At 36.8% G+C, this 21,533-nt stretch overlaps 1 protein-coding gene across 1 annotated transcript in view; it reads left to right on the forward strand.

Moving 5' to 3' along the window:
- SAMD5 (sterile alpha motif domain containing 5) overlaps positions 1-21,533 on the forward strand; it is a 404,170-nt gene that overhangs the window by 373,330 nt on the left and 9,307 nt on the right. The window contains exon 2 of the mRNA XM_073219730.1: positions 1-21,533. This exon is cut by the window's right edge and continues 9,307 nt beyond it. Coding sequence (XP_073075831.1) covers positions 1-189 — 189 coding nt within the window. The 3' untranslated portion in view covers positions 190-21,533.

Consider the following 21,533-nt stretch of genomic DNA (forward strand, 5'->3'; position numbering starts at 1 on the left):
GTAAGTGGTGTTTTCTCTTCGTTGCTTCCAGGAATGTTGATATGTCTGGTAAGTGTTCATTTTATTATGGGTACACGGTGTTGCTTCAATTGCCTGAGAGAACCAAGACGCAAACTGGGGAGCCCAAGGAGATTTTGGACATGTTTCATATTGACGATGCTGGTATGTGTTCAATCATTTTTGGATTAGATTTTTTTTTCCCTGAGATCTTACTTTGGAGTTATAGCCTAACATACTTTGTTCTCAAGTCTGGAAAAGGGCCCAAGAATTGATTCAGTGTTGATAAAAACTTGTCTTTCATAAATTCTTTTTATGTGGATTTTCTTTTCCTTTCTTTTTGTGTACTTCTTTCTGCCTTTATTGGAATGTTTTTTTTTTAATGCCTTCCATTCCAATTTTGGTAAAATGTTAAACTCCATATAGAGGCATTGTGCTTAAGTTTTTGCTATTTATATTGTGTTACGCCTGTCTTTGGGTTATATTGTTACCATAAACTTCATTAATCTTCTGGTCACCTCCTCTGGTATCACAATGACTCCATCCATATAGTATCAGATGGGCCAACCATACTTTGCATGATGTAGTGATTAAGTTCTACTTTATAATAACATTTGTATTCAGTTCTTGAAACTGAAACGTCCCTGCCTTTTCTAGTGACCCTGACACAGACACATTATTTTATGGATTTCCTTCTGTAGGTGAGAGAACAGTTGTTTTTCTAGGTATATTATTGATGCCAGCATTTCCCCTTTAAAAGAATGGCTAAGAGGTAATCCAGAAGGGAAATGAATGGCAGGGAAAGACAGGGGTGTTTTGATTTGTAAATCAAATTTTGTCATAAAATATATACAGTATCTGATGGTTTTATTTTATTTTTGTGATAGTTGACTTCCACTTTGAGCTCATGCAGAAAATGCTAGACCACATTGTCTTTTGCATGGAATAGAGGAAATTAAGTCTACTTGTGTCTAACATGTACTTGATTACCTTATTGATTATTGGTCCAAGTTATTGGTTTTGTTAGAAGTGCTTACTCCTCAGAGACACTGGGTTTGATTCAGCTATATTCCGTTATCTATTCCCCCATATTCCCCATGCAAATACTCTTGCTCTTACATTAATTAATTTATCTGAGATATATGTAGTTTGTTGCTTGAAAAGCCTTTTATTTAAACACTTCATTTAAACATTAAACATTTAGATTTATCTGGTGTTTTGGATTTTGATAATCTGATGCTAAAATATGTTTTACTTGTGTTTATGTGTGTTTAAAGAATATGTTTGAAGAAGAGAACCCAGAGGTCAACTAAATCGTTCTTAAAAACATTCAAAAGACTGTACATGTTGCTTTAAATGACCTGTACAGGATTTTGACCCCATACTGTTTTCAGCTCTGCAACAGAAATTTTCTATTAAAGATTCCATATTTAAAAAGATCAGAAAGCAGGAGACAGAAAGATGGAGGGGTGAAGGTTAGATTTCAGACTTGCATAGGATTTTCCCCAGACTTTGAAGCCTATCGGAGACCCAAGACATGGGAAACAAGACATTATTTGAACAGCTTGCTTAACAATGGGCTGAATAGAAAACCACATTTTAAATTGACAAAGTTAGCTCATGCTGGGAGTTTTTTACTCTTTGCCTTTTGACCTTATTGGATGCCATAATGAAATATGGTGTTGTAGGTTTGAAAAGCCCAGGGGCTACTTATTTATATCACTCCTATGATAGAGAAAAAAGCAATAGTGCACAAAATGCAGTATGTTTAACTCTATTCCTTAACTCAGGCAGCAATAAATAAGAAGACATTTTGGTGTCAATCTGTAACCCCATTTTGGTATGAGAACTTCCTTTGTAATTTTTAAATTCTTTATTTATTCAGGTAAGCCACCCAGAGAGGTCAAATCTGGAGAAGTGGTTGAGTTTTATTTTCACTATAAAGAGAACTTGAAAGTACTTTATTTGAGATAAAGTCTGTTTTTAAGTTAGGTTTCATGATTTATTTTATGTTACTTCTATCATGAACATCTTCTACTTTGAAATCTAATCTACTGGTGTTTCTGCCATTGAACATATCTACAACATCGGTATTTTTCTTATTAAAAAATGCCAATCTAACTATCTATAACATATAATGACCATACTGAATTTCCAGTGCTAGGTAAAAGTAACTATATGATTATATGAGTGATAACTGTATAACATATATTTCTATATTGTTTGAATATTCTTTTCTGGTTCTATTAGCTAAGAGATCCTATACTTCGTCAGTATTATATGTTTATACTAGCTACATTCTGTGATATAGTATTTATTATTTAATACAAATATGATCAAAGATATACAATTGGACTGAGTTATGAAAGGCTTTGTAATAAATCTTTTGGCTCTAGTGCTTGTGTTAATACTATGCTGATAATGAGGAATATTAATGTAGTCTTGTCTTCATGAAGCTATACTGGCTTAGAGTAAGGGTGGATACAAGATATACCAGCACCAAAAAATAAATAGGTCAATAGATTAAAAAGGGAACAATGCAAGATGGACTATGAAGCATGTTATAGAAAACAAGCTTCTTAGGAGAATGGAAAGCAATAAAAATTTGAACACAGCTGTGCAGAAAAAACCTAGGACTGCTCTGATCTTTTTTGAACTCATATAGCAGACAGGGCGAAATTCAGACTTAGCAATTAACTTATCTCCATCTCTTCTAATTTAAACAAATAAGAAGGCAAAATTCAGCTCCCTGCAGGTTCTGGCTCAGATAATCTCTGTTCTTTCTAACCCAGCTGCCACCCTCACTGTGGCTACATGTAGCGGCTCAGGGCATCACCTCTTGGTATTGTGCTAATTCATATGTGTGCTCTCACCAGGGCCCGCTAACTCGTGTCAGGTTTTGTGTGTGGCATACATGCTGCTGCTGTGAACTGTGGTTTCATCTCTCTGGGCTTGGCATGTCCTTCTCAAGTCTGGCTAACTCATGGAGGGTATGATCACCTCTAGCCAAGGTGGAAGGACAATTTGTGCTGGAGAGCTGACAGCCAGCACCATCAGCTACCTTGTCCGCTTTCCTGACAGGCGTGGTGGAACTTCGGGCAATTTCCCAAAAGAACTCAGCTTGGTTGTGTGAGGGACTCAGGTTCCCTCACTGCACCCAACCATTTGAGCCTCCCAGATTGTTCCAGGCACCCTCTGAAACAGTCTCTTCCCCCAAACACAAACAGGGTGCAGGATGAAAGCATTACTCCCAGCCAATCTAACACATCTGCCTGCTGAGATTTTTGAAACAGAAAAAGAAGGTCAAGATATCTTTCTCTGTTTCTCTTAGGTCCACAAATTTCTCTTCCACAGTCCTTCTGGAATGGTGTTCTACTTTTTTTTTTATATCATATCTCGAGTTCTTTCTACTTCTGGTGTATTGTAAATTCCAAGATGTATTAGCTAGGCTTGACTCTCAATATGCTAAATAAGAGCAGATGGGATTTTAAACAATTCTTTCCTTATCAATTCTGACTTTTATGACTGTTGACTCAGCTCAAAAGTTCGATTTTGGTCATCATAAGTTAAATATTGACCCTTTCTTTTCTCCCTACATTCTTTCCTTGCTTCCTTTCTTTCATTCCTACTAACAGTTCTAGTGCCTTCTCTACACTGATCAGGTCAATGCCTGGGCACACTAGTGAGCAACTTATATACACAGAAATGCAGCAGAGGAAAACACATTAGAATGTGTATACACCATATTGCTTCCCTTTCAAGGAGATCAGTGTGGGTTCAGGAGGATTGCGTGTTTGATTAACAGAAGATTCACTAGAAGGTGTTTGTTATATGTGATCACTTGTGTTGGGCATATCTTGAAGGACTGAGGCTAGACTGAAGAGAAATTTGGATGACTGGCTAAAGGGTTTAGTTATATAGAATCACATTACCAAAGTGATTTTGGCAAAGCAGTAACCCAATAAATAATCCAAAAAGATATAGAACAAATCTATTTGGGCTTGTGACATAATACATATTCTCCTTGGAGACTCATATGTATATTACCATATTAATATTTCAGATAATTCCAGCCATGCAGGAATGCACATAACACTCTTTAACCCTTATGGGCCATATTCATACAATACCTATGAACAATCCAGAGAACAGCCACTAAGGTACAATAGTAAAGCTGGGAATAGATTTTGGTGTGACCTAATGTAAAGAAATTAGGGCTGTAGGAATTTCATTCAATTTTCAGTGAGGACTTACTATATATAAGGTGTACTATGATTAATCAGTCCCAAAAGATGAGTGCCAAATCAATCCATGAGGATTTAGAATTTCTCAAAATTGATGTTTTTCTGCTTAAGGAGTATTAGATACCAGCTATTTATAATTAGCTTGCTATAATAGTGCAAATAAAACAATCTGCTCTTATTTGTTCTATCAAGATAATCACAGAAGTAATTACCAACCCTCCCTCAAATTAATTGTGTGTAGTGAATGGTTCCAGTATTTCTTTGCTGGGTAGACATGATATATTATACCAATATACCAATTTTATTTAACATTTTGAACATAACATCAAGATAGTCCAAAATATTCTTTCATATTAATATTGTTTAAACTAAGCCTTTTTGGTGATCTCTGAAAGGTCCTGTATGAAATAATACTTGGAGGGGCCTACATTTCATTTTATAATGAGTTATGTCCATTTTTAATTGAAAATGTTACAACTTTTTATGTTAATCATGATAGAATGCCTCAGAGGATGTTTTAATTATATTTTTATGGCTTGACCAATTTTATGTTTAAATTTTTAATTTCTTTCTCCTTCCTTCATATAGTATTCTTCTATTTAATGTGCTTTTATTATCTTTACTGAATATTCCAGCATTGTCAAAGCATCCTACAGTTGACATCAGTAGGACTAGAGTTAAAAATCTCCAGATTCATTCAGTATCACTTTATTTGCCAACAATCATTTGTTTTCATTTTTAAAAATTAAACAATAATTACATATTTTTCAGTCTGCAAAACATGCGAGTCCACTGGAGATCCTGGGTTTATCAAAGGTTGCTTCAACTCCAACTTCTCTATAGTTTTTCTTTTTTTTCTTTTTCTTTCTCTTTTCCTTTGGCCATTTCAGCCATTTGACTCTCAGAAACCCTTTCAGGAAAAATAAATGGATATGAAATGTAAAGATAAAGGCTTGCAGGGACAGACTAAAAGGATTGGGCAATGTCAGGATTGGAGAGACCCTTAGGGAATTTGCAGCCTGGTGGTATAGTTACAGATCAGAACAGTGAGACCCAGAGTTAGGAAGGTGAAGGGATGTATTCCAACTTCAGCTGTCTTCTGGCTCCCAATCCAGTTCTTTTCTTATTATGTCAAGCAGAGTTTTAAAGAAATTTAAGCATTTGAATGAGATGTGAGGATTATCTATGGTAATTTTCAATCTTGCTTATTTTTGATTATGTTAAAATCAGCTAAAATATATAACATAGATATTGTTCTACTTATGCCCAACATCATTATATTCCTTCAGTTAGCTAATATCTTTATATATTACAGGCAAACACACTCATTATTTGAAATGTAAATAGTTACGTATACAAATTTAAAGTTCCCTAAATACAGGTTATAACAAATCCCATGATTTAGTAATCTATGCCACAAATACATCTTTGATCTCTTAATTTTAAATACAATTCATTCTGTTAGTTGGAGTGCCAAGAAATGGCCTGTAATCATGATGAAATTCAAACTTCTTCTTGCAAAGAATTGTCTTCATTTGCTAGAAAAAATTAAAACTATCCAAAATTGTATCATAGGAAAACCTAAAAGAAAACATAATTATGTTTTTATAGATAAACCAACTTGGAAAGGTCACAGAAAAAAAAAAATGGCTCACCACCATCTTGTGACAGGTTTTAGCTGCCAAAGAGACATCTTAGAATAGATCATAATGTATTTATACCCAAGTACTTACACTGTACTTTGAAAGTGTGAATGTGGTCAATTCTTTTTCCCTCTTATATTCACTGAAGTATTTTTATTCAATACATAAAGTCATTGTTTTATCACCTTAATGTTTTCAGTTAGGATAGTATTGAATTGCATTTAGCAAATGAAATATCCTAAACCTTTGCAAATAAATTTAGGAAAGGAAGTCAGAAAGTGACTGATCTCCATTTTTGGATGTCATATGGAAACAGCATCTTAATAATGAGATATTTGACACCATCTTCATTTCAGATATATTCACAATTTGGAGGGGTGGTTAACTATGAGTTTTCCCATTTATGGAGAAAATTTTATGCTATCCTGGAAATATTTAATAGAACTCTTAATGGTAAATTCTATAACTTTATATAACACTGACTAAACTGACAGGCACTGAAAATTATTGCCAGTAGACTGTTACACTTTCAGAATACCTGGTTTTAGTAATGACATTTAATTCCCCTTATTTAAAATTAACAAAGAGTAATTTAGAGGTGACTTTATCCTGTTAAAGTATAGGTCTTAATTTTTATTGCAATTCACCCAAGAGCACTTAGCTGAAGTGTTTACCTGCATTAATCTACACTCTTCACACCTCGGCTATAATGGATTAAAAGTCTACATTTTTTTGTATATAAAAACAGTTAAGTCATCTCTAAATGTTTTCTTACTTGCAGATAATATTTCAAGGCAATTGTGTATTTCATTTTGTTGTCTCAGTAAACTCCAAAGCTTAATGCTTGTGTTGAATATAAAAATTAAGGATTCAGAATCACCATAGCAATTGTTTCCTGTGGAAAAATGTATTACTTCACAGGTTTTAAATTGCTCAAGGGTACAAGAAAAATATTAAAAAATAATTTCATAGATCATAACAAAGCCAGTGTTTTATATTGTTCTTCACAAAATTTAAAATTAATTTGAGCAGCTAAGTCTATTAACATCAAAGAGTAAATCTATTTAAGTGAAAAATTATTTTCATATGTAAGCTTTTTTTATAAAACAATCATATGAAGAATATTAATGGAAAGTTTTTTCTTACATATTGAATCATTTACCTGATTTGATATGTGTTCCTGGGAAGCACATATATTTCCTTATTACCTCCCTCCTAGGAGATATTAAAAAGTCATGTATAATATTTTTGTTTTACAACCAGTGATAAGCATTTGTATGGTTATCTCTGAGAATTTCATTCTAGATGCCACTTCAAACTGACAGTACAAGTAACAAAGCACCATTACACTTCTCCTGTTGAACTTACTTAATTTGGCAACCAAATACATCAGATTTTCTGATTCCCATAATCAATTGTTATCCCTGCCCAACTGCATTGTGGGTGGACCAGGAATTTGCTTATTCCTCCCCTGCGCTGCCTCCTCCTTCTTAACCCTTCTTACAAGAAGATTCAGCTGCATTTGATGATGTTCGAAGTGAAAAAAACTTTAATAACCAAGTTAAAGATACTGTTTTCTGTTACCAATGAGCAGTTCACAGATAATAATTGTCTAGATATGCATATTTTAATCAAAAAGGAAAATATGTGCTTTTCTCCATCAGAAAGAGAGAAAGAAAATTTCAAGTGAAAACCATATAGACACACTTCATTTAAAACTCAAAGAACCTTAGGTGGTTGTTTATGTATTTGAGATTTCACTGATTTGGTTTTGCTAAGTTTTTTGTCTTTTTTCATAACATAAAATTCAGAAGTAGGATTCTTTCTGTTAAGAATTTTACAGAAAACTTGAAACCCACCCTAATGCCAGGAGACTTGGCACTCCACCTCCTGCCCTCTCCTCCCTTCCCTCTCCTGCCATTTGCCACTCAGTAGACTGGAGGCATGTTTAGCTGTTCTGAAACTGGGAAAATGCCCAAGTCCTTTCCATAGACTCTCCAGCACAACTTTACTTTTTCTGTGACCCATGAGCAACTAGGGATGTCTGGGCCACTTGGCAAGTGCCAGAGTGAAGGGAGATTTGACAGTCTTAAACTCCACACCGGTATGTTTGTGAGTTTCCAAGGAGGACAAAGCAGACCTTCCCCTGGTGCTCTAATCAGAGAGGTTTCTCCTATCTGCACCTTTCAAGGGCACATTTTGTGTCTTTGTGGAAGTTTTGAAGCAAGAAGGCCAAGTTTTTCTTTAGTCCTTTCTGCTGCAGTGCAAATTCATTCACAGAGCATATCCTACTCTTTCTTAGTTTTCAAGTGCAGGGCATAGTGGACTTAGTCCAGATCAGAGGCCATAGGATGGTGCTTTCAGGCATTGCCTCTCCTCTCCCACTGTACCAAGGAACGGCAGATTTATTCTAATTGAATTCCACTGCAGTGATTTATTTATGTTTTTCTCAAGGAATATTCCCATTGCTTAAGTTTGGCACTTGCATGAACTATAAATAGTGCTGTATGTGATGAATAGTGAGGACACAAGTTCTTAGAATGTGTAAGCGATGTGTGTTCAATAATTCTTTCATAGATTTAAGTACATTAAATATCAGTAGCCCCAGACATGACTCTGATGACTTTTGTTTATCCAGCAATAAAAGTGACTCTGTTGCTGGGACTTTACCCTGATGGGTGGTTGCTTCGGCACAGGCGGAAATCTCATAAACATCCCAGGTGATGCTGAACTCTCTGAACTTTCCTCTAACCTCAGGACAAAGCCAAACATAATCACTCCTGTGCAGTCTTGCAAAAACTACTCAGCACCTATGTTAACTTATTGAAGAGTTCGTGCTAAGCCAAGTCCTTGAGGGGAAAAATCCATAATATACTCGATAAATGAACTACTTAGTTAGGAATGAAATTAGAGTAGCTGCAGTTCTGACATATAAAGTTATGAAATCTATATGAAACATAAAAAAGTTTATCTAAAGGGAACTCGTAGGTTGAATCCTATGAAAATGCCACCAGTCAACTGTTTTTGATCTGCAAAACTGGAGACTTTACATGGTCCAAGCTAATAATCAGTATTTGTACTGTCTAGTTGAATTTTCATTTACTGTGGTGACTATGTTTAAATCTTCAAGAGGAATAACTGCCAAACTATGATTTGATGAATAGTGACTAAAAATATCGACTACTTTCTTTTTGGGCAAAAAAAAAAGAAAATGGCATTGGAGCATAGTGGTCAACGCCAGACCCCTTTTAGTTGTGCCTTAATCTCAAATATCCAGCTGTGGAACTAGTTCAGCATTTTGGAGTAATCTAAGAATAATTCCAGGTGCTTCTGATTTTACATTTTACAGATATCCCTTTAAATAAATTACAACATAGAAATGTGATCCCAGTATCTAAAACTGAAATCATTGCCCTTCTTGAAGGATATGCGTGACGTGTCCCTAATTATTAACGCGTTGGATTCCTCCTCAGAGCCTTGGGCCAAAGTAGCTCTGGTTTTTGAGCATGTGAAAACTCCTATTTCACTATCTGAAGAATCGGAGGGATGTAGCAAAGCATTTTTAGCCTGTAAATTGATCATTGGAGCCATGGTACTTGAAAGCAAAAGCAGCTCTGAAATACCCAGGGCATTTCTGGGATGAGGTATGCAGGACAAAATAATATCAGAGTCATGCAGCCATTTAGGATAAAGAGAGATGTTCAGAGAAAGAAACTGTAAGAATTACTTTTTAAATAATTGAAGAAATTGTCATTTTCTGGAAATAGTGGATATGTGTACAAATCAAATCACCTGATCATCTAATTTTTCATTATGGCTCCAGCTGAATTTCTTAATAGAATTATACCTACATTACCACCAGCTGCTCTTCTCAGACTTAAGTATAATTCCATTTAGGGACTTTGTTACTATATCAAAACAGAATAAAAATCTAGTTATACAGTTCAAGAATCTTCACAATTGGGTGCTCTATGACTGTGCATTGTGCAAACTGCTCAGCTGACTAATCTTTGCTTCATCTTTACCACCAAGTCTTATTTTAGTGTCATTGAACAGCACCTGCCTGGAAGTGACTGCAACTGTTCCAGTTGTATGAACAGTGTGTTACTAGGACTGTAAGCAGAGAATTTCATTGCTGGGAAGCGCCTCTCACAGTGAAGACAACTGTAGCCCAGAAGGTCCCACTCAGTCACATGGCTATTTCCTGGCATAAATAGGGCTCTTTCTACTCTACTTTCATTCCTTGCCTCAGTGCATAGGTGTAAATGCATTCATCAAGTATGAACTCTATAGGAATACCTATGCCAACACTATATTCCTATCCCTCTATCAACTAGAGGAATTCATTGGCTATAGGATATGAGGAGAAAATGAATCAAAAGAAGGAATCTGTTATGTCTCCCCATTAGATAAGTTTCCTAAGAAGAGGAATCTCTAGTTCTTTTATATAGTGAAATATAAAGGAAGTAGAATATATATTCTTGAATTTAAGGCACTCAAAATATCTTACCTGTCTCAGTTTTTTAAAAAATCTTTGGCAGTGGACTTTACTGGCCCCAACTTTTCTTGCTTAGGTAGAAGACCCAGAAATCACAAACTTGGTTGTAGTTCCTCAAAGGAGTTAATAATTCTACTCTGCAGAAACAACACAGGTTCAGGATGATTCAAGTGCTCTGAAATCTCTTGGGGCCTATTCACTTCTAATTTGTTATTTTTTGGACTGTCAAAGGCAGCTTTTATGAATGGGAAATAATTGTTATTTATAGCATTGTTTGTCTTTGGTGAAGGCTCCTGTGCTGCCAAGGTTACCCAGGGTTTGAAAAAGAAGATTCACTCCCTCTTCTTTTTTTTAGATGAGTGGTTTGTTGAATTTGAAATAATGAAGGCTCTCTTTTTATTACATTAATAAAAACAGAAGAATGGAAGAGAGAAACTTGGACTGTGTTCATGTCAAGTGGAATAAAATACTGATTTCGCCATCATTACGTTAATCTGTATAACATGGGCTGCCAATGTGAAAACTCAGTGCCAGTAGAGCTTCTGGACTGAACTATTTGATATTTCTGTTGACAGTCTTTGTCCTAGGTTAAATCTCAGATTCAAAAAAAAAAAAAGAAAGGAAAGAAAATGTAGGTATTCAACAAAGACTTTGAACAGAACTGAGAAAATAATTTCCATTCATATGGGCAGGCGTATTATACCCAGTTCACAAATGTGACCCATCTTTTAATTCTTAAGACCTACAGCTTCTCTTGCCATTGCACTTGGCCTCTTCCTTACATAGTCTGAAGATACATACATTCAGGATAGCTTTATTTGGCATTTTTAGGTCCCTGACCTAAAATGTGTAAGCACAGTGGTGGTAAATTTTGTAGCACAGTGGTGGAGCTGTTAGCACCCAAGAACTTGCTTTTCTGCCATATAAAAATTCAGCTAAAAGTTCCAGATAAAACCATGATTAACATGTATTATTCACCAGGACTTATCCGGCTCTGCTGCAGCACCAAAGGAAGTGAATCCCACAGGCCATGGGCTTCTTCTATGAAAACTAACTAGCTATCGGCTACACACATTCTTGCCCATAATGAGAAACAGGAGAAAACACACAGGTTCCTATGAATTAGTTGCTGAATAACTACAGCCTCGTGGATCGAGATCCCCCTCTGGAATTTCACCTGCAATATGCTCCCAGTATGATGGTCCTGAGAAAAAGGTGAGGCTTTTCAGTCTCCAGTTTAGGGTCTCATATTGAGAAGTCAAGCTGGGCAATCTGGTTTGTTCTGAGACTGCCCTGAATATATTCAGATTTCTGATCTTCTTTCACTTCTCCTTAGTAATGCACAAGTCTAACCAATTAACATAAAGATTCTGCATTTCGTACTGTCATCTAGAAATTTGAATAAAAAGTATGCTTTCCAGCCAACATTTTCTCCTGCTACTGTGATGTCATTTATTGAATCACTGTCCCAGACCCCTAGTTTGTGCTCAGTAGATAAGGTGAATGAAAGAAGACACTGTCATGAAATTGGGTGTTGCTCTTCCTCCTAATGAGGAAACCACATCTTCAAGAGGTTAAGCCACAAATACAAAGTCAGACAGCTCTTAATGACAGATCAGATTTTCAACCCAAGCAATGTGACTCCAGAGCCCATCTTATTAAGCACTACAGATTATATGCATTACAGAAGACCTTAATTGTCTCTGAATCAAACCAGTTAGGTTCCTTTTATCCAGGGGCAAGTTTAGATTCTGTAGGGCCTGAAGCTTATGCAGTTTGGAAGATCCTCTTTAAGAAAATAAAATGCAAAAGCAGGAATCAAAATTATCAACAGGATCTTGGAAGAGGCCCATGCAAGTGATGGGTTAAGCTGAATCAGTGTCAGGTAAACCCACCTGTACTTTCTTCACTCAGCTTTCTGCCTCCAGCCTCAGGGCTGTTCCTTAGAAACAGCCATTCTGAGACAGTGACATAACCCAGTGGTCCATTCAAACACATATTTTGACCTAAGTTTTAGTGCATGTTCTTGTAGCAATGTACCCCTAATTTCTATGTGGCAAGAATGGTTGCAAGAGAGATTTTTCTCCACAGATTCACAAAAATTCCTGCTGTGAAGCACGTGGAATGCAAGGGCATGATTATAAGCCTCAAACATAGACAGACATGTTAACAACTAAAATCCAGTGTGATAAATGCAATAAGAGAATAATATATAAAATGCTAAAGAAGTCCCACCTGTCTTTAGAGATTGGACTCCAATTCTGCCATCTCCATGAAGCCTTCCCATACTTCTCTATCCCTCACTTATCTCTGAAGTGATGAGACATTTTACATACATAGTAAAGTAACACATACCAAGCTGTATGGTTGGGCTTGGTCTTCCCAACTAGACTGCAAGCTCCTAGAAGAACAGGTCTGCCTTTTGCCCCAAGCCATAAGGGGTGGGTGCTAAATAACTGTGTGACTGAGTGATTGATGGATGGGTGTTGAGGGGGCCTAGCGAACTGTCTGAACAATGTAATAGGAAGCCAGGTAACAAGAGTTGTCTCTGAGCATGACATCTCAGGTCAGTTGTTTATTGAGCTCTTGAGAGTTAAAGACATGTGTCATTTTATCACAAAAGGGGATTTGCAAAATTAATTTATTCTGTGTGTATTTTTCATCAAGGTGAAATTCACATAACATAGAATTAACCATTTTAAAGTGAATGATTTTAAAATTTAGTACATTCACAATATTCTGTAACCACCATCTCCATCTAGTTCCAAAATATTTTTGTCACCCCAAAAGGAAACCCACACCCTGTAAGCAGTTACTCCCCATTTTTCCTCCCCTCTGGCCCCTGACAACCACCAGTCTGCTCTCTGTCTCCCTGAGTTTACTTATTCTGGGTGTTTCATATAAACAAAATCAAAGAATATATGACCTTTGTGTCTGGCTTCTTTCACTTAGCATGGTTCTCAAAACTAATCCATGTTATATAGTATGTATCAGTACTTCATTCCTTTTGTGGCTGAATAACATCCACTGCATGGATACACCACAATTTGCTTATTCATTGACGAGTATTTCAGTTGTCCATTTTACTATTATAAGTAATGCTGCTGTGAACCTGCATGTCCATGTATTTGTTCAAATCTCTGACTTTCATTCTTCTGCATCTATATCTAAGAGTAGAATTGCTTGGTCCTATAGTAATTCTGTTTAATTTTTTGTGTAAACATCAGGTTGGTTTTCCATGGTGGCTGCACCGCTTTACATTCCCACCAGCGATGCATGAGTGTTCCTCACCAACACTTTATTTTCCTTTTATTTGTTAAAATTATAGCCATCCTAGTGGATCTAGATAAACTTTTATGTCCAAATGATTCCTCCCCCTGTTTTAAAGTTATTCAGTAGCCCTGAGTGTCAGCTCACATGCATGTCCAATTTTCAATTTGAGTCCCAGAGTTGCCGGAGTCCAGCTCCAGCGAGTTCATGAGTCCCTGAAGGATGAACAGCATTGGCGAATGAATGAATGAATGAGGACACAGACACTAGCAAAAGCTGAGCCTGGTCTTCAATGAAAAGTAGCAGCTTGATTATATACTCTTTGATTACATAAAGTACAGATATTAATCAATTAATTGACACATAGCACAGTTACATGAGTTTGGAGAATGAGATTAAATCATTTGTCAGGTCTTAGCAGTTAATTTGTTTCTAAGTAAGCTTTGTTCTTAGTTATTGTGGCCAGAAAATCTTACAAAGGTTAGGTAGGTGCCAGACTCTTGGTTTCTTTACAGATGGCTTTCTAAAGTTCACACTTCTATTATTTTTGTGTAGGGCCCTCATTCTTTCATAGTTATACTCCCATTCTTCATCTCCGGTAGGAAAGAAAGAGGCTCTCTCTAAAAGGATACGCTGACCTTTTGGCACACAGGGACAAACTTTATGGACTGTGCTTCAATGGAGATTTTTCTGTTCTGGAGTTAGGTAATGCCCTGTTCTCATTTGTTTTATAGTTTACCAGGTTCTTTGGTGGGCCAGCCAAAGAATATCATTTGTTCTCTGTACCCACCTGTTGCCGTTAATCATTGAATATGTTATTTGGAGGCCACATAGAGGCAGGGGAAGGAACCTCAACGCAGGTAAATTTTCCATATCTTTTTTCCCATAAACTTGGGTCCAATACTCATGGGGTCTCACTTTCTCATTATCAGGGTTAGTCACAAGGGCAGTAGTGGTTTTTTCCAATTTCCTTTAGGACCAGTACCTAAAATGTTCAGGGAGAATTGGATATGGCCTCTTCCCTGAAGGGGCAGCTTGAATTGAAACCAAAATAAACAAATGCATTAGGAGGGACATTTTGAGCAGGAGGGATATCAGGGTTGCGCCTCCAGGAAGGCCGCTGTGCAGTCCCTTCCATCCGGCTGCCCGGACTGTGTCATCAGGCTGGCGGTTCGGACGGGCTCCCGACACAGAATCTTACAGTATGAATCATCTGGTTGTCCTACAATATTTGCTGAGAATCTTTAAAAACACAGTAATGTCACATGTAAGCCAAGTGTGCCAAGGGTGATGTGTCAGGAGGTAAAGATGAAGGTTGTTCAGCCACACAGGTTCCCTGAAAGAAAATATTAGTGAAACTTTTAAACTATACAACCAAAAGTAAGTCTTGCAATCAACTTCATTCTTGGAAACATCTTAGTTCTTTCACTTACTCCTTAATTTTTAGACTTATCTGAGAAGTGGGTTTCTAGATATGGGTAAAAGAATAAATCTTGGTTGTCTGAATTGTATTTCATCCTCTGAAAATATTGCTTCAAAGTTATTGACTGACGTTTTAATCCAATATTTGAGTGTCTTACAACCCTTGGCTTACCTGTGTTTTTATATGTAGAACATAACATTTATAGAATAATGCAGAACAAACAGTCCTGCTGCACCCTTTTTCCAGTCTGTTTTCAAGAAGATGCAACCCAAAAGGTAATCTGAGAGCTGGACTGTAGGAAAGTCTGAAGGAAGATGAAGATGGCCATAGTAGACATCTTCCTTGACTTTAAAATCAGAGATTACTACAACCCTGGAGTTTTAAGGAAGCTTTGATGTCAATGGTTTTAAAACAGATTTTTAAAAATAGAACCTTCTCTCACCACTTTTTTATCCAAAAGAAATACTATGCAGAGCACTTCCATTAAATAAACAAACATAAAGAAAACAAAACAATTCAATAACAAGCAGAAGCTGAACCACTGGTTAAGCTGGGGCTGGAGGCTGGGTGACCCCGAGGCTACTGAACAGCCCCCACCATCCTAATTCTACACTGCCCCCAGGAGCACTTTTGTGGACCCTCCTTAGATACTGCAGAACACAATTTGGGAGCCCTAAGTGAACCTAGTTCATTGCCCTCTCTCCCCCATGTAAAACTTGAACAGCACAAGTGACGAGAAGCTCACTCCTTCACAAGGCATCCTATTCCTTTTGTGAACACATCAGAATATTAGCAAGGAATTCCATACACTGATGCTGACTTTGTCCCTGTAACTCCAATAGCCTGTTGGCAGTTGCCTCCACCCTTGGAACTCGAAATCTCATTTTCACATCCTAGCACTTCAGATCTGTAAAGAGAGGTGTGATGTCTTCTTTGTCTATTCTGAGTATTCCTACTATTTCCTTCCACCTCTACAGATATGACATATTTTCCAGGCCATAGGTGCCCTCATCACTCGTGTCTGGAATTTCTCCAGATCATCCATATGTACTGTTCTAGGTGTGGCCTGATTAGTGGTGAATACAGAGGACCTGCTTTGCCCAGTGCCCTCAAAGCTGAACTTCCACCAAATTTAACCTAAGACTGACTCTTGTTGGCAGTACATGTTTACTGCTGGCAGAAATTAAGCTTGTAATCAATAGAAACCAGATCTTCCCCCTATGAATGGATGATATTCCAGTTAGTTTAAACTCTAACAGATTAGGTGTTGAAATGAATTTATAGACCATTTGGAGAGCAGTTGCTTAAATACACTAGAAAGTTTTTAGAGTGTAAATATTTTTTCCAGTTATCTCCTGTTGAAGACTATGAGCAATTGGGTCATCCTGTAGAACTAAAATAAATTGAGGAGTAACATAATTTTTTGGTACAATAAGTGTAAGAAAACAGGCCCAGAGACATGGACTGATGAGCAAATGTTTGCCCAGCCAGTAACGGCAATGGGACTTGTGTCTCCCAAATTGCTTGGAATAGTCACAGTTCATGCAACATAGTCATGCTATCCAAACAACATAGTCAATGAACACTTTTTTTATTTTATGGAATAAAATAAATGTCTATGTTTGGATGATGTTTAGATCATAATTTAAACAATTGCCCTAAGAAATGGCTCTTTATACTGAATTACACTGACTGTTTCTTACACTAACTATGTTCCCCTTTGGATCTAGTGATGAAGAGCATTCAGAGAAATGGGATTACATTTTCTTCACAGATTCTGGCTTCAGAAAACAGTCCCAATCCAGGGCAATTTATCTTGAATGACTCAACTGCTAACATGCCTGACCAAACACATCCCTCTGTTATAGAGCTTTGAGCGACAAAATATTTCTACCTAATCAGGTTATGAAAGGAGGATCTAACAATATTTTTTATGGTCCTAGTCTGTATTTGGAATCAGGGTAAAGTCAATTCCAAGCCAAAGGTTTAAGCCAGACCTGGATAACTCTAGTTCTTTCCTTATGTGAACATTTAAAAGTTGAATGCTCGGCAAATCGTGGGAAATTAGTTTAAAAGGAGGAAAATAGAGTTCTGCCACCATTTCTCAGCTCTCTCCTATAAGCCAAACAAATATATAAGGTAATTTGGGAGGTATTCTGAGGGATATTTTTAGGATTCATCAAAGTTGATCATGTGCATGTATGGTAAATGAGATGGAGTTTTATTCTGGGGCCATTCATAAGTGCTTATTTGGTGAAACTTCTAGAGCCTAGTTACTACAAGTAAAAATGTGCAATAGTCCATGAAAACCCTTCGAAGATATTTTGTAAGTTTCATGAATGATTTAATGTGAGTTTTGGTTGCCTCTTGAAATGCCTATAGTAGACACAATATTTTGGTTCATAAGGTACAATAGTGGTCACTCAAGGGGTTTAAAAAGGTAGTGACAATAATAAATGTTAACTATTAATATTATTGTCTGGGGCATCTGTCAAGTTGTATTAGGCCTCAGATTTCCTTCATCAGAACATTTGAACTCTCATCAATCACATACCATTCTCAAAGGCAACAAATCATAATGGCTATTTCTCCTTTAGGACAATGTCAAACTTAAAGAATTTAAGTCCTGCTAGTAACGATAAAACTAAGCATTCTCAGGGGAAAGCTACAAAGGATCTCATTTTATTGTTTCTTTTTGTTAGAAGCATTAAAGATAGTCACAAAACAACTAACTTTACTTTGACAGCTTCCAAATCTTCGTTAAAAAGATCTTCTTATAATCTCATTTTAAATTCCTCATGATAAAAAAAAGAAAAAAGAAAAAAAATCTTAGCTATGACATAAGTCCGTCTTTTCTATGGACTTCTGCCTGAGACTTCCAAGAAATAATTTTACATAGGTGCATGTGAGTATGTGTATGTTTCTTTTGTTCTTTGTGGTAAAAATACAGCATTTATTCAGAAAACTAGGAGGAATCTTATTAAGGTAATTTAACTAATTTCTTGACTGCATGCAAACATTTTCAAGACATTTGAGGCATCTCTCTTGCATGGATACATAGAAGTCTAAACCTTAATAGATATGGATTGGCTTCTACCTTCTAGACATAGTTTTGTGTATTATAGACACAGAGAGGCCTGTATCTTCTTGTAAACACAGACATCTATGCCTGATAGACACAAATAGACGTACCGCTTATAGACACAACTATGTGGACTGCTAGAGGCCTATGCCTTAGAGACACATATAGAACTTTACTTCATATACACATATAGACCTATATAACCTATAGATATATATATAGGCCTATAGCTTACAGACACACAGAGACCACAAATTCCATAAGAAACATTTTAAAGGCCTACACACACAATGGTGAGGTGTCCTTATAATCACAGAATTTTCAGTCTTGAAGGTTAATTATCGTGGGCTCTTTTTCCTATGAACGTATGATAGACAAGGACTCTGAGACGCTAGGTCATTTGTGCTAGGCTCGAGGATTTGATCCATAGGGGCAAGGCATTAAGTATTCTTAGATTTAAGGCCATTATGTATGCTCTTAGTGCATAACCATAGCTACATATTGTATATTACGAGATTAGCTGTATCTTATACACTAAGGACTTCTTTTCAGTCAGAAGTCATCTTTACATGTACATTCCGTATCTAAAGAACATTGATTCAGGTAAACTGATCATGTTTACATCACCAAATCAGGCTCCAAATTTAGCACATTATTTTTGTGCTCTTTTTTTTCCCTAAACCTCCCTCACATTAAGTTCCTTTACATTCTGATAACCTAAAAACCCACCATAGGATCATAATGTATTCTATTAAGATATCCTGAAACATTCTGATATTTTTACAGTTCATATGTTTCATTTAAAACATCACCAAGGCAGGTTGTTGTCAGCTTGTAATTTATTTAAATTGCTGCTGGTTCATTTCCATTTTTGTAGTCTCTAGCTTAGCATTTCAGAGACAGCAAGTGAATCTGAGTTCCAAAAATGCAAACGTATTTTTTTTTGAAATGATATGTTAAATCTTGGGAGGCCTGGAAGCAACAAATGATTTCAAAAATTGAAAGTAAATAAAGATATCTAATGTTAAGCTGGATACCTTCTTTTCAGAAGAAGATGAACATTTTCAGAAAGGCTGTCATGGGCATTGGAAACTGCCGAGCAAGCTGATGCAGGCTGGGTCTCGTATGGAGTATTGATTCAGATGTCATAATTAAATGAGCTTGAGACTGAGCTTAGAGAGAAACTGTTTGTAAAGATGGATAAAGAGTCAGGAAGAGATATGAGTTAGAGTCTCTTTCCCTAATAGTACTTGTCAGAATTTCAAGGGTGAGAGGTTCTATCAATTGGAAACAAGAGCAGTGTGGGTGTGATGGAGTTTGGCACCTTATCAATTCTCTCCTGTCTAAGAGACCATGTGTGTGACATCTGTGATTTATTTCCGATCTACCAGTCTGGTGAGCATGAGTCTTGAGTTTGCTGCCAAATTACTGTACTCGTCTACATGCTGAAAGGCTGCTGTCACGTTTAAGACTGTCAGAAATTCAGATCCTTCCCATGGGTGGTTGCAGAGAACACAGATAACAGGGACTTATGTTTGCTTCTGGAAATCCACATGTGGCAGTTTTGTTGCTGCAGATCAATTGATGTTACACCAAATTACTTCTCCTCCTCAATTTCTGCATATATGGTGAAAACAATACAATAGCCATATCAATGGAAATAAAAAATAAAAAAACAAGTTCTCCCATGATCTCATGCCCTAAAACAAATGTTACATCCCAGGTCTCTGTCCATGCATACCATATAATATTAACTTTAACTCTTAGATTTTTCTGAATATCAGCACTAAATTTCCATAAGCAGATATCACCCAAAAGTGGGGAGTGGGGTATATTCGTAGTTGAATGTGAAAAAGAGGAACATCCTAAACCTGTGACGTAATAATGGGATAGGAATGAATTAAATCGCAGTGCTCCCTGAAAGAGAGGCACGTTTCCCTTATCTCTGGTTACAGCTCTTGGAAAGTCTGTGCATCCACCAGCCAGCTTTATACAGATTAGTTCTCTCCTCTTCACATGCTGACTCTTGAAAGAGGGAAGCAGGTGATGTAAGTACAGAGCGCATCAGTGATGTTTGGTATTTTTCTTTAAATGTCACCTCCTCCTAGGCCTTTGGGAGGGAGGGAGAGATATCACTTAGAGGTGACACAGCAGATCCTCTGGCCATTTGAATCATGACCTTCTGACCCAGGAGCTAGCCTGAATCTATAGGATTTATTGAAAAGGCCTTAATATGACAGAATGGCAGTGCTCACCAATCATTTGCCCACTGTCTCCCTCCTCCTGCTTTATCCTCATTATTAGAAGAGTCATTATTTCAAGCCATTCAGTTGCCTCAGGAACTGTAAAGTAAGCCTAGTGATAATTCTCTATGACACATATGTGTACATAGTCTTTCTCTGATCATTCACCCTTACCTGCCCCCAAAAGGAAATTTACAAATGTCTTTTATTCTTAAGGCTTTGCACTAAAGGGCTTTTGTAATCCATTGTCTTACCTAAGAGTTATAAATGAACTAGAAAAGCATCGGGATGCATTTTCTTTACAGAAGCTAATTCCTGCTTATTTGCAGTATGTAGGTTACCCATGTTTGCAAATTATCAAAAATATTGTATGAATTGTTTTATAGGTATTGGAAAGTCTTGATAGTTTTTTAGAAGTCTAAATCTAATACTAGAAAGACATTTAGTTATTCCATTGCTCATTGTCCTAATCCCACACATAAGGAAAAGGGGGTTCAGAAAACTTAAACTCATTGTCCCAGAACGGAGATACTTTGATTTAAACAGCCTGATATGAATTGCTGTTTCTCCTCTGGCTTAATCCCTGGGAGTCCTTGAGCAGTTCACTCAGCTCCTCTCTATACCTTGTTTTTCTCAGCTATAGAATCGAGAGAAGATACCTATGCCTAAAGTTGGGAGTATTAAGTGAGATCATGTTAGCAGAACGCTTAGCATCTTTCCTAGCAGATTTTAGTTAATAGGAGTTACTCTTTAATTAAGACAATGATCCTTCAGGTTAGAGTTGGAGGTGATAATAGTTACAGAATTATCATTTCTCTTATGCCACAAAGAGAGCTTCACTTTCTAGGACCCCTCTCTTTTCTTGCCATACACTTGAACGGAAGGGAAAGGGAGGCTGTTTTTAAGGAGGTTCACCATGGAAAATGGCTTTCTTCTCTAGTATTTGGGCTTTCATTCTCATGTCTAGATATGAGGAAAGTGTGTTGTGTATTTAGACAATCCGTGCTGGAAAGTGTTGCCAGAAATAAACAAGCTGTCAGGAGCAAATGATTCATTTCTCATAGACCCAGATGACATCTGGTTTAAGTGTGATGAATACATGCTTGTTTAAATCATATGGTGACGGTAATGCT

The sequence above is a fragment of the Manis javanica genome, chromosome 13 (genome assembly GCF_040802235.1).
Source record: "Manis javanica isolate MJ-LG chromosome 13, MJ_LKY, whole genome shotgun sequence".
Lineage (NCBI taxonomy): Eukaryota > Metazoa > Chordata > Mammalia > Pholidota > Manidae > Manis > Manis javanica.